The 14,641-nt window shown below is 42.7% G+C and overlaps 1 protein-coding gene across 10 annotated transcripts in view; it reads left to right on the top strand.

The window, feature by feature from the left end:
- The window catches only part of DST (dystonin), a 783,726-nt gene that overhangs the window by 657,687 nt on the left and 111,398 nt on the right, over nt 1-14,641 (top strand). For all 10 annotated transcript variants that reach the window (XM_082250079.1, XM_082250078.1, XM_082250081.1 and 7 more), the window contains one exon: nt 4,721-4,887. In XM_082250079.1, coding sequence (XP_082106205.1) covers nt 4,721-4,887 — 167 coding nt within the window. The remainder of the gene's footprint in view (nt 1-4,720; nt 4,888-14,641) is intronic.

Genomic DNA, 14,641 nt, shown 5'->3' with positions numbered 1-14,641 from the left:
ACAGTATAAGTGTATAAAACTTAATACAACATAATACATATAGATCTATGTGCAATCGTGCTTGGAAAGTAACTCAAATAGTCCCCAATGATTAAAGTGACCTGTGCACCTCACTACCCACCACGGGGTTATCCATTGGTGTGTACAGGACACACGAAGAAATCTGTTACAGCTTCCTAGAATATGAGCACCCATCACTGCTTCACTAAATAGAGACTCATCTATTTTTTGGACATTGGATACTCATGTTGGGTGTCTTGAGCACATGTCACTTTATTTTCACTATTCAAATTATTCCCCCTTATTTACCAGTCACGTTATTTTATTTTATTTGCACAGGTCACTTTAATCATTGGGGACTATTTGAGTTACTTTCCAAGCACGATTGCACATAGATCTATATGTATTATGTTGTATTAAGTTTTATACACTTATACTGTATTATTATTGTCAGCATTCACTTTAGCACTTGTCACTTTATATAGATATATCACTTATGCACGGTTATAATTATTTATTGGTTATATCACACTTGTGCAATATTTTACCTGACATTCAAGTGTCATTTACATCCATTTTTTTTTTTTTTTTTTTTATATGTACAGCATTAGGCACCTTAAAGGTGAATTACACATACTTGGCACTTTGACACAATAGCTACCTCATTTATATATTGGGTCTATACCTGTTACATGTGACTAGTGATAGCACTAACAAATAACCCCCTTTTCTTGGAATATTAGACAGCGCCACCCCCTACCTCTTTCTTAATCTAACTATTAACTACCAGCTTGTTGGAAAATTTTGCTTGGATCAGTGGTGCAGCCAATTGGCTGCAGCGCTGATCAGTGTATTCTGTCTGCTGATCTCTGCTGAGCAGGTGGATGGCTTGTCCGTGCCCCCTCTGCTTATGAAAAGCAGACACAGCCCATTGTTCTCTACAGACTACCTGTCCGTTTACACCTGACGGCCATCCGATCCGATTCACCAGACGGATGGGAGCAGACCCCCCATATGTCCGTTTTTGGCAAATAGGATCAGATCAGATGTCAGCGGGTGTACACGGACAGGTGGTCCTGTGTCTGTGTGGGCATGAGTTCGTTGACATCTGCCACTCCATAGACGGCAAAGGATGGCCCAATGTTAGTATTTCAGGCCAATTGGTCAGCCCATGTGAAAGGGGCCTTAGAAACCCACTGAAACCCAACTTTTACCCTAGGTTCAGGTCTCTGGGTGGAGAACACATTTGAAATTGTGTGTATTTCGGCCCCGTAGAGAAATGCGCTGCACTTTAGATGACACGCCGGAGTGCTAATAATTCTTCATCTCACTCGTACACATTGACATCCGTTTTCGTACGTGGCTCTGTGCAGCGCGATTTAAAAAAGAAAACGATTGCACACTTCTTTCCCACTTTTTTTGTGGGTAAGGCAGCCCAATAAAATGAATGGACTGGCCTACTTTCGACATGTGAGCGCAAACGTGCACACACTGATTGGCTGCCAAGCATAGCTGCACCAGTTTGGAATCTCCAGTTTTAGTAAATCAACCCCTTAGAGTTTTTGTTGTCATCTTTGGGAATCTTTAAGGTCTCATGCACAAAGACACTTACCTGCTCGTGTGCTGAGGTATAAAATCTCTGGTGCCCTCAGGCACCTGGGGAGCCACATATGCCACATGTACACAAACCATTACAGCGCACCACAAGTCCCAGCTTCAGTATCCACAATGAATGGCACCAAAAAGTTCCATCCAGGTCGCAAGGGAACCAAAAATCATGGATTAATAGAAAACTGCAGCTTTCATAAACGGATCTGGGGTGATCCGGTGCAGCACAAACAACAGAAAAACAGGAGCAATGAGATTCAACTTAGAAAAAAACAACTGATTTTTTAGCAGAAATTTATAGCACATAGAAAAAAGTTGTTGTCCATCAAAACGTTACTGCCCCCATGGCCTTCAAGTAGAGGTTACCACGAGGCAACAGCTAGCGGCTGAGGACGCTGTCCAGCTTCTTTTGACAGCTGTCAGAGCAAGATCCCTGTACGCCGGCTAATAGATCGGGAGTTTCTGCTACTTCATCTTAACCTGATTATGTTTGATTTGCTTTTATTCTAACTTGGATCCCGCGCTTCTGTTTTTCTGTTGTTTCATGTGCCCCATGTAGGTGTCACTGCAAGTAAATGGCTGTATATGCATTGGCGTTTATGTAGCACTTCTCCCCAAATGCAAAAGAAGTGCATACGGAAAAATGTGCTGCACAAGCATGCGTGGGTTAATGTGATTTTAATGCAATTAACCATGCAAAGCTGCGAACAGCCATAGAGATTTTATGTGTTAGCACGCAGGCGCTGGTAAACATTAATGCACATGAGGCCTACAAATTATTTACTTCACATTACAAACAGCTAGGATGTCTGGTTTTAAAGCTCTTTTACTGCTTGTTAAGAATATGTAAATACTTTAAAATCCATAGTCTAGGTACAAGTGTACTTTAAACTTTTAGATAGATGCTGCCTGCATGTATTGCTAAAAGAAACTCAGCTTGCTAAGGGGATTGTCCTTAAAAATAACTCAACTCTGCAAACTGTTCTAAAATAAAATGAGAGAAGAGGGCAAAGAGCTTATCACCAATATTACCTGCAGCTGATCATTCCCCATTACTGACCATGCCTAGTTCTGCACTGTGGGGGAGATTTACTAAGGCTTCATGTACTCTAGCAGCTCCTAAACTTGAGTTTAGGAGCTTTTGGGTTTTTTTTTGTCCAAAGCTCCTAAATTCAACTCCGTAAAAGCCTATGGGGTGGATTTACTAAAGGCAAAGTTAAGTTGCTCCAGAGCTTAATAAATGAGCAGAAGCTCTGCTGACTTCCGTCATCCAATCACATGCAAGCAAAAATGCTGTTTTTGTATTTTTTTTTTTTTTTTCCTTGCATGTGATTGGGCATTCTTTGTAAAGTGAATCTTTACCTCATTTACTAAGCTCTGGATCAACTGCACTTGCAGAGAGAAACTGCATATTACAAACTGCACAGCCTATTTGCCTTTAGTAAATCAACCCCTTTGTGTCAATGTACAGATAGGCCTTTAGCTGAGTTTAGAAGCTGCTGTGGTTAGAGGAGCTTCAACCTCCCTCTCCTGAATGCGGAAGAATCGCATTCAGGATAGGAACATTTTGACCTCTGGCCTCAGGAAAATGCAAATCGCAGCAAAATCGCGGTGTGGTAAATGTAGGCAGGGTGTGCATAAAGCCTAAAACTGGAGCACTCAGAATTTGGTGCAGCTGTGCATGGTAGCCAATCGGCCTCTATCTTCAGCTTGTTCATTTATGCTTTCACAATAAAACCTGAAAGCTGATTGGTTTCTATGCAGAGCTGCACCAAATTTTGCACGCTCCAGTTTTTGGAAATAACACCCTGCGTCTCTTTGTTAAGGTGACCATCTTGGTAGGGGCAAGGCTCTACTTCCTAATGTCAAAACCTCCAGTAAGGAACAGTGATTGGCACAATATCAATATCACAAAATCTCATTTCACATCTCCTGATGCTAGTACATGAGTGCCTGGCCCTGCTGTTTTTTAAGATAAATTTAAGACTAAAGGTAAATATTTTTAGGGTATTGCTTAGGCACAATTAAATTCTAGAAGTTACTAATAACAAAGCAAACCATTCTTTTTTGTCTTCAAGTCCACTTTAAGTCCTCCGGCACACTGGACGTTATAAAAACGCCAGTAGCTTTGTAGTGAGTTTTTCAGCTTTTTTGCATTGGCATTTTTTAAGTGTTTTTTTTTTTTTGAGTTTTCAGCTAAAAATCACCTCTCTGCTATTTTCGTAACTCCCACTTTCCCACAATGCAATGCTTGCCTGAATTGCATTGCATGAGTGTTCACACCCATGCGATAAGATTTAGGTGCGGGGAAAAAAAAGGTCCCACAATATCTTGGTGCAAATGTGATGCAATTTGAGCCACACAAAATATATGGCTCAAATCGCATCGCACAGACATCACATGTGATGTGCACAGGATTGCGGTGCGTTTTTGAGGCAAATCATATGCGGTGTTCAGCATGCACCAGTGTGAACCCAGGCTATGTTCCATGAACGACACCTCGAAACCGAACCCAGGCTTAAAAAAAAGCAATGGAATCAAAAACGTCAAGAAATGCCAGATAGCACCATTTTTTTTTTGGCGTTTATCAACGTTAGAGCATTTTTACAGCTGAAAAACGCCACTCAAAACCCACTCGTTTTTGGGTTTTACATTTTTACAGCCAGATAATGCCCCTTCCAAAAACTGCTAATAACAGCCTATGTGTGCATGGACACATAGAATAACACGCTGGGGCGTTTATTGGCTGTAGAAAAAAATATCTGATGCCAAAAACAGCCGCTGTAAAAACGTCAAGTGTGCATAAAGCCTAAGGATTAATAAACTTATTCACGGTATATTTTTGATTAATTTTATAGTTAAGTAAATATGATATTCTGTATAGCATACACATATTTTATATTTTCACATTAAGCCAGCAGATTGTACATGATTATGGATGTTCCCTATAATGAATGTGTATTTGTAAAATAAAGATTCTATGTAGAGCAAAACAACAGAGATAAATCATCAGCCTAAAGCATAAACTGTTTTCAGTTTCCTTTTAAACAGTTTGAATTTGTATGAGCTGCCATCCTGATAAAGTATTAAATCATTCTTATTTTGTTACCAGTTGCTGCAAAGATTACTTGATGACCGAAAGCCAACCATTGATGTTATTAAAAGAGAGGGGGGAAAGATTGCTGCTACTGCTGACCAAACGGATAAAGACAAGATCTTGAAGCAGCTCAGTACCCTGGAGCGTCGGTGGGATGAGTTGCTGAAGAAAGCTGAAATACGGTATGACTAACACTGTTCAAATACCTGTACATTAAAACATTCTGACTTCAACTCGTGAGGTTATGGAACATGGGAGAACATCAGTTAAAAATAATGTAGAGCTTATGTACTCTACATACCTACCCTGTCATTTGCAATGTGGAACTTAGAAGCGTGTTCTGTGATATTATACTAGACGTCAGCTTTGGCCTTCAGTGGTATGTAGACATGTGCAATTTGTTTCATTACAAATTGAAATGTAGGCAAAATTTTCTTTATTTGAAGAATCACTATAGTAACGAATTTCAACGACTCCAAAATAAATTACAACAAAACAAATTCATTCAAATTCATTTGTTTCATTCCGATGACATGATGCAATAGTTTGTGCCTTTTGTTAATGTTTGAAGCTTTCAAAATAATGTAATGGCATATTGAATGATCCAAATTGATTCGGATCCATTTCATTTTTATTTTGCATTAACAGATTTCATTATTATAAAAATGTACTACATATGAAATGGAAACACATTGCAATAAATACAGTAAGGTATATGGCCCCTTTCACACGGGCTGTCCGATCAGACCTGCCTGACTTTTTCAGGTGGACCTGATCGGAGCTTGCACTCTCCCCTATGGAGCAGCATATGTCAACGGACACATGTCCGCTAACATCCGATCCAACTATCCGATCCAATCCTGCCACAAAATCCAGATGGATGATGATCCTATTTTCCATCAGTCAGGTGGATTGGATAGGTTTGGATGAAAACTGACAGGCATGTTCGTTTTCACCAGATTTCCCCCTAGAGGAGTGCAGGACTGTGTCCGTGTCTGCTCTGCACAGTGAGCAGAGACGGACCTGTCATCCGTCTGCTCAGCGGGGATCAGTGGAGCGATCCCCCACTGAGCAAGCGGAGTCTGCCAAATAGAGGCGCCCATGTGAAAGGGGCCTTAAAGTGAAATAAGATGCTAATTCCTACTTAATGTGTTTGGGCTGGATGGAGGTGGATCCACCAGAATCTCCAAATCATAACATAACAAATGAATTCAAAATGAATTTTGTTCTGTTCGTTAATTTTGAGATGCACGCGACTGCAGTTGTTATTGCCCAGTCAGCTCAGTCTATTTCTCTTTGTGAGTTGGACTAGCAGGGATGACAAAACAAATCTGTATATACAATCCGAATAGATGAAACACATTCCAAATGGAATCATTCTAACATAACTAATGTGATGAAATGAAATAAGGGGCATGAAGAGCCTATAGCAATATCAATACCCCCTTTCCTCCTGTAACGGGGTTTTGAGGGCGCCCCCTAGTGTCTTTGGGGTCCCTAAACCTAGTTAACTCACTATACCTGACAGGCGAATCCTGAGCCTCCGCTATCTGGGAGCTGGGGTACATGTCTGCGGCAGTGCCTCCACCCAGTGGGGCATCCGGGTTAGGGATGTGGGGTCCCACTGGGAACATACTTGGTGCAATGAGACTGACACAGCCTAACTGGAACTAACTTTATATAGTAAGTAGCAAATGAACCAACATACATGGGAAAATACAATAGAGTAATACAGATAACAATGCAATGTGGATTTTCCTCACCCACCCACTAGCACACCTGCGTCCCACCCCCTTATCTTCACCCTAATGGCCGTTGGTGCACATAGGAGAGTTGGGGCCCTTATAAGTTCTGCTCCGCAGGGTCACTGAAGCAGCCTGAGCTGTGCAATGTCCACTCTGGACCTCAGAGTCTTTACTGAGAGTGAGGAGACAGGTGCCCTGTGGTGATACAGGGAGAGGCTTGGCTTACCCTCACAACGCAATTAACCAGGTCAGTCCGCTGCAGTCTCCTCTCACTGGATTCACCAGACGTCTGGACTCAGTGTGTGTCTTTGAAAGCAGGCCCCTCTCTCAGCTGGTGTGGTCTTGGGTGAAGCAAGTTCTCTCAGCAGGGTTCTATCTCTGTGCTGCAGTCTTTCACAGCTAGTCGCATGTCCTTTCTCTGGCTGAGCATGTGGTAACTTCTAGAAGTCTTCCATGACCTCCTTCCTCAGAGCTGTGCAGGAAGTCCTCCCAGGACATTAATAGGTGATAAAACCTGAGCAGAAGGATAAGAAGTCATCCAGAGCTGGTGTCTATCTCCCTCAGTGTTCTCATCTCCTCACGCACCACTTCCTGGTCACACTGTGATGATGCCACAATCATGTGACTGAAAAGGCCAAGTCCTGTGATCAATGCTCAATGTTTTATTAACAGCATACTGAGTCCATCTGCCATCTACTGGGCATTTCAGATAATACAGCCTGTGTAAAATCCACAGGGTTACACTCCATTCCACACAGAACCTACATACTATCCTAAAAAATATATTTCAGCTTACAATAGAACTCCAGGCAGAGAGGTATTGGTCATTTCTGGTGTATTCAAAAAAAAGTTACATCTAATGAGGTTTATGGCATGCCTGAATAGCTGCTCTGTGGTGTAAATTTCATATTTTATTCATTCCAGATAGTACAGCAATCAATGTACTTCTTGCCTGCTGTGTCTTCCAGAGCTGTGGCTCTCATACAGGGAAGTGAGTGTCATGTATCCACTTCACTCTCCCCTTGACCATTCACATAACACCTTGCTTTCTGTGAATAGTTAACAGAATAAAAGGAGTCTTGAGAATGGACAAGGGGGGGGGGGGGACCCAATAACCCTACTATGAATTCTTTGTATGCGAGTTGCAGCGTGACAGAGATACAGCAATATCCGGCATGAATGGAAGTATAAATTTTACAGCACAGAGCAGGGATCCAGATTTGCCATAAACATCACTAAATGTAACTTTTTTATACATCAGTAATAAAAAAAAAGCTACCTGTTCTAAGTTCTGTTGTAATATCATTGTGCACTATGCACATAATACCATTATACACTATAGAAATGCATAATATACATTGTCCTTAAATGTGATTTTGCTCTTTGTTTCATAAATCTACAATGACAAATATTAATATAAGTGACTATATATAACTTATTGCTTTGACCCAAGTTTTATGATACTCTTTTTCTGATGTATGCAGTTTAGTGCTTCCTTTTCCTAGTGTTACTTTAATAAAGAGTAAATGAAATGTCAAATGTACCAGGCAGTGTAAACAGTGAGTGTTGAAACTCCTTTGTTAAGCACACCTCCAGGATTAGGTTGCAGATTAAACCCATCTGGTGTCTGCTACAGTACATACATGGTTGTTCTTAGCTATTTTTGTTAATGGCACTGTCTGTCTGCTGTGTGATTGATGCTTTTGGTGTTAGCAGACTTTACTGACAACTTTTGTTATAGGTATTTGGTATACAAGTATATTTTACCCCAAGTCTTTTATTTTACATAAGGGACTAAATTCTCCCAATGTAATGTTGTGTTGCTTGGAATGTTTCTGTATTCACAAAGTGGTAAAATAGTTTTGTCATAAGGTTTTGGAGTCCCAAATGTTCCATGTTCAGTGGAGACATTTGGTACATAGCTCCCAACTGTCCCTGATTTTGAGGAACTGTGCCTGATTTGGCACAAAGTCCCTCTGTCCCTTTTTCTTCCTCATTCGTCCCTCATTTTGGTCTGATCTATATTGTTGTATATAAAATGCACTATGTATCTTTTCAAAAAGCATTTCCCAGTGCTAAACTTTTCATCCAAATTTTAAATTGCTGCATTGGTAAATGTTAAAAGCAGGTATAAAGTAATAGTAGTGGTAAAAAAAAAAAAAAAGAAAAAGCACTTGTGGGTTTAACTTATCATTTATGATATAATTCTCCTTGAGCCCCGGTTCACATTTGTGCGAGTGCCGGGTTCGCATGTAATGTCGGAGCGCACTGCTCCGACATTACATGCGATCAGCTGTTGCGGTGCGAGTTTAGCCATACAGTTTGTATGGCTAAATTTGCATCGCACCCGCAGCAAACACGCACATGAGGCATTTTTGCAGCCGCATCAGGATCGGATCGCACAGCGGTTCACACTTGTGCGATCCGATCCTGTGCGAACTGCACGATCGCACTGCGATATGCGATCAAACTGGGGGTGTCGTTAAGATTACATTGACACCCCCAGGTATCGCATATGGCAGTGTGAACTGCCGGGGGTGCGTGTGCGATGCGGGAACAGGCTGCGAATTCGCAGCCTTCCCGCATCGCATAAATGTGAACCGAGCCTTAGGGGTTGTGTCTTATGCCTACATACTTTTGCTGATAGGTGTCCCTCATTCCCTTTCTAAAAGGTTGGGAGGTATGTTGCTACGTTTGTGGGAACTATGCCAACTGTTATTAGAAATTAACTAAAATAAGTTACTCAGTTCTAGCCTAAGATTTTCCCCAAAAATCAACTAATCAGTCCACCCTCAAGGAATACTACAGATATCATAGGACCGAATCACTTTCTAGCTTCTTCTATCTTTAAATTCAGATGCACACATGTGCAGTGCGTTACTGCACAAGCGTTAGGGTCCTTTCACAGGGGCGGTCCGATCAGATCCGCTTGTCAGTTTTTTAGGCGGATCTGATCGGATCCTCCATGCAGCTCTATGGGGCAGCGGATGTTAGCGGAGACATGTCCGCTGACACCCGCTGCCATCCGCATCCGATCCTGTCCATGAAATCCGGACGGATGGAAACCCTATTTTCCATCTGTCCTGGGGATCGGATCGGATGAGAGCAGACAGGCAGTCCGCTCTCACTCGATTCCCCATAGAGAGCAGCGGGGCTCTGACACCTCCCTCTCCACACACAGTGTGGAGACGGAGCTGTCATCCGCCGGCTCAGCGGGGATCGGCGGATCGATCCCCGCTGAGCAGAGCTCGGTCCGCAACGGAATGTGGACCGTGTGAAAGGACCCTTACCATGCTATCCAGTATGACCATTCAAATTGAATGGATTGCCACTGCAACATAATGCACAAAGTGAAATGCACCACTTTTTATTTTACAATTGATATATTTAACTATTGTAACCTATGCAGCACATAGTTACAGTAACATAATGCATAGTTATAGTCTATGATGCAAAAAAAAAAAAAGATTAAAACATACATATATTCTTGATTGATTTTGAGGTGGCCAAAAGAGTTTATCACAAGACATTGAATAGTCTAATTTCTACTGCACCACAATATAGTTCCAACACCTATTATTAGAGAGTAAACTTTGTAGATATGTATTGAGATGTTGGGTCATAAGATTAAGATGTAGGATCACATGTGAATCCATTGATATGTCCTGCACATTTACTGGAGAGAAAGAAGAAGGAAAAGAGAAAACAAAATAGGAGAGGGAGTGGAGTGTGTCATTCAGAATGAATGGCTCTCTAATACATTGCACCATGTATTGTGTGCTTCTGGAAATGTGTGCCATTGCAAAGCACAAATGTGAATTCTGCTTTAGGGACTTTAGCAACAACCTGTTGCAATCCAAATGTCACCTGTTTGGATTCTTGCTCTACTTACTGGATCCTTTGTAATGTAAGGGCCAGTTCACACCACATGCAGTCCAGTGTGTTTATTTCTGCATCAAAAACGCATGGAAAGTAGGTTATATTGTTTCCAATGGCATAGTTCACACCAGTGCTTGCAGGGCCAGTGTGTTCCAGTAAAAAAAGAATATGCTGCATTTTTGCTGCACTGAACTGTACTGGAACGCTGTAAAACGCATCAATAATGCACTGGAACACACGTCCTTATTTAAGGTTTAGAAAAAAAAGGAGGGGGGAAATGAACGTGTCAAAAACACGCATGCAGAAAAGCATCTGGAAGCCATTCGGACTGCATTTTTAACTTGCCCTTAGGGCAGATTCGCATTTGTGAGTTGTAGTACTGCATGGTAAAATATGCGCTTCATGCAATACATGGTGCGGTACATTGCAGAGCCATTCATTTTGACACTCCAATGCACATAAACAGCATACCGCAGTCCAGGTGTGTTTTAATGCACCACAGAGCAAACAGAACTTTGTATAGTTTTTTTTAAGCCAGGTAAATGTGAAATATTAGAATATGTATTTTCTTGTCAAGCTAGCAATCTTCTCGCAATGATTTCTAGGCCAAGGGTTTTAATGTTCAGTAGCAAGGAATATATATATATTCTACATCAATATTTACGTTTCCAAAATTAGTATATTCCCTAACTACCTCAATACGGGGCACTTAAATCCCCTTCCTTCCCAGACCAATTTTCACCTTTTAGCGCTGTTGCATTTTGAATGACAATTGCGCGGTCATGCAACACTGTACCTAAACCAAATTTGTATCATTTTTTCCCCACAAATAGAGCTTTCTTTTGGTGGTATTTGATCACCGCAAGGTTTTTTCTTCTTTGGTGCACAAATAAAAAAAGACCGAAAAGTTTGAAAAAAAAAAAAGTTTTTTTGTTTAGGTTATACAATTTTGTAAATAGATACGTTTTTTCCTGCACTGATGATGCCGCACTGACAGGCACTGATGAGGAGACACTGATGAGGAGACACTGATGGGGTGGCACTGATGGGGTGGCACTGATATGCAGCACTGATGGGCACTGATAGGTAGTACTGATATGCAGCACTGATGGGCACTGATATGTGGCACTGATAGGTAGCACTGATATGCAGCATTGGTGGGCACTGATAGGCAGCGCTTATGGGCACTGATAGGCGGCACTGATGGGCACTGATAAGCGGCACTGATGGGCAGTGATCGCCGGCACTGATGGGCACTGATCGTCGGCACTGATGGGCACTGATAGGTGGCACTGATGGGCACTGAACGGCGGCACTGATCGGCACTGATGGGCGGCTCTGATCGGCACTGATGGGCGGCACTGATGGGCACTGATAGGCAGCACTGGTGGGCAATAATGGGCACTGGTGGGCGGCACTGATAGATGGCAATAATGGGCACTGGTGGGCAGCACTGATAGATGGCATTGGTGGGCAGCACTGATAGGCAGGGCACCACTGGCAGGCTCTCCGCCCTGATTGCCATCCCTGGTGGCCATGGTGGGCATCCCTGGTGGTCATGGGTGGGCATCCCTGGTGGCTCTAGTGGCACCCCCCCCCCCCAGGGCTGCACTGGTAATGAATGTTCTGATTACTAGCACAGACCCCCCTGGCTGCAGCACAGATCATCTTCTTCTCCTTACTGACAGGATCTGTGTGAGGAGAAGAAGAGATCGAAGCCGTTACAATGGCTGTATTTACATTACATGACCGCTGTGATTGGACACAGCCATCATGTGATCAGGAGGGCCAATCACAGGGCCCTCCTGCCGCAACTTGTTGCTCTGTGTCCGAGGGACACAGGCGAGATCTCGCTCCTTCTGAAGGACGTTCTGGAACGTCCGATCAGAAGGACGAGACTCCCACCCGGCCGTATATGTACAGTGGCCGGGTGGGAGGTGGTTAAATTGCCTCTAGCATTGTTCCTATTTCTTCTTTCTGGAGGCTGCCATTTTGCTGAAACCCAGAGCCCCTGGGCAGCAGTAAATCTATAGACTTTTAGCAGATTGGCCTCTAGTGGCTCTGATTTTAGGCACTGAGCATGTGCAGAGCATAGTGAGACAGTGTTTTATTGGATTTTTAACAATATAGACTACAGATCGACCGATTATCGACAAAGCCGATATATATCGGGGGCCGATATGCACTTTCCCCGATATATCGGAATCGGTCACCAAGGTGACCGATAATGCCGATATTTTGGTAAAAGTGCTTGTACCGGAGTGATGCCTGCAGCTAGAGGCATCACCCCGGTGCCAGCATCCGTAGCTGGCATCACCCCGGTTGGCTGTCTTGTAATGACTACCGATGCGGCTGAGAAACCGCTCGGCTGTCATTACAAGGAGCAGGAGGGGACTCCCCCCCCCCCCCCCGCCTCCTTCCGAGCCGCCCACCGGGAGAGCCGGACAACGAGCTTGCACGGCGCCGAAGACCCGATCAAAGCCGCATTGGGTCTCCTTGCAAAAACCCGGAAGTGATGTCATGAGTGACATCACTTCTGGGTACTGTCTGGTGCCAGATTGAAAAAAAATGACAGCATTCAAAATAGCTATACTTGGCGTTTTGAATGCTTTTAAGTGCAGAGGAGGGGTTTGGGGTCTTTTAGACCCCCAGATCCCTCCAAAAGAGTACCTGTAAAGTACAAAAAAAAAATAATATTTTTTTTTAATATACAAAAATATTGGCCGATACCGTATGCATTGACCAAAATATTGGTATCGGCAAAGAAAGACTGATATCGGTCGATCAATAATATAGACACTTATTTTTAATGTTTTACATAGCTATACCTGCAAAGGGGGCCAGCCTGACATGTTCTGTCAGGACCTCCTTCCGCGCCGCCTGACTTGTTCTGTCCCGCCTCCTTCCGCGCCGCCCACCGGGAGAGCCGGACAATGAGCCTGCACGGCCGCCGAAGACCCAATCAAAGCCCCATTGGGTCTCCATGCAAAAACCTGGAAGTGATGTCATGAGTGACATCACTTCTGGGTACTGTCTGGTGCCAGATTGAAAAAAATGACAGCATTCAAAATAGCCATACTTGGCGTTTTGAATGCTTTTAAGTGCAGAGGAGGGGTTAGACCCCCAGATCCCTCCAAAAGATTACCTGTAAAGTAAAAAAAAAATAATATTTTTTTTTAATGTACAAAAATATTGGGCGATACCGATATGCATTGACCAAAATATTGGTATCGGCAAAAAAAAACTGATATCGGTCGATCAATAATATAGACACTTATTTTCAATATTTTACATAGCTATGCCTGCAAAAGGGACCAGCCTGACATGTTCTGTCAGGACTTAATTCTCTAACCAATATTTCACTTTAAATCTGAGGGCCCAAATAAGAAAAGTATTACCATACTGGGTTTCAACAAAATAATTATTAGACTCTCCTTGACTTCTTAGTTGAATAAATCCAGCTGCCCCCTCAAAACACATTTATACAAAAATTGCAAGCCCATGCATATATAATCAAAGGGTAAACAAGTGCAGCGCTAAATAAAACACAATGAGTGCTCAAATGAATATACATAGATGGTAATGCCACCATCTAACAAGTAATAAAGTTCAATGTGCAAAGAAAATGTGTAAAAAGTCCAAAATAAGGGCAGAAGTCCACAAGTTAGGTAAAAACAGCCACTGTCTGTCAAGACAGTCCAGGAGTGGGTAGCTGAAGATGCAATTCATTCCAGTAACAGTTAAAGAAGTTTACCAGTATCCACTTAAGGAGTCGCCATAACACGTGCATCCACCACCCAGGAGGGCGAATAAACACTCTTGCCAGAATGTATTTACTCGAATGTCAGCAGCAGCGAGTTGACTAGACTACTAACCTCTGTAGCTGCACATACCCTCACCTACCTATTTCTCTGTCCGGCCACTGGGGGGGTAATTGTAAAAAAACATGGTTGTGCACCCTGTAATTTTATGTGTATTTGTAAGACAGTCTACTGTATGTGTAAACCATCAGTTTTAAAATGTACTAAAGTAAAACAAAATAAAATGGACCAAACCTATTATAGTTAAAGTGGTTGTAAACCTCTGAAATGAAAATGAGCAAAGCATTCCCTTCTAAAGTACCTCCTTGCCTCTATCCAACGCACTGAGTTTAGTTTCTAGCTCCTCTCTAATTCCTTTGCTATCTGCATGAGTTGTGTCAGACAGTCTATGCCAGTACTGGGCAATCCCAGGAGATGGCCCCAGCCCCCTCCAGCTGTAGCAGGAGATTGACAGCCTCAGCTGTGCATGTTTCCCTAGGAGACTGTGTAGA

The sequence above is a fragment of the Pelophylax lessonae genome (assembly GCF_965119305.1).
Source record: "Pelophylax lessonae genome assembly, chromosome: 3".
Taxonomy (NCBI): Eukaryota; Metazoa; Chordata; class Amphibia; order Anura; family Ranidae; genus Pelophylax; species Pelophylax lessonae.
Note: the sequence above shows the minus strand (reverse complement) of the source record. Positions and strands in the feature narration are given on the sequence as shown.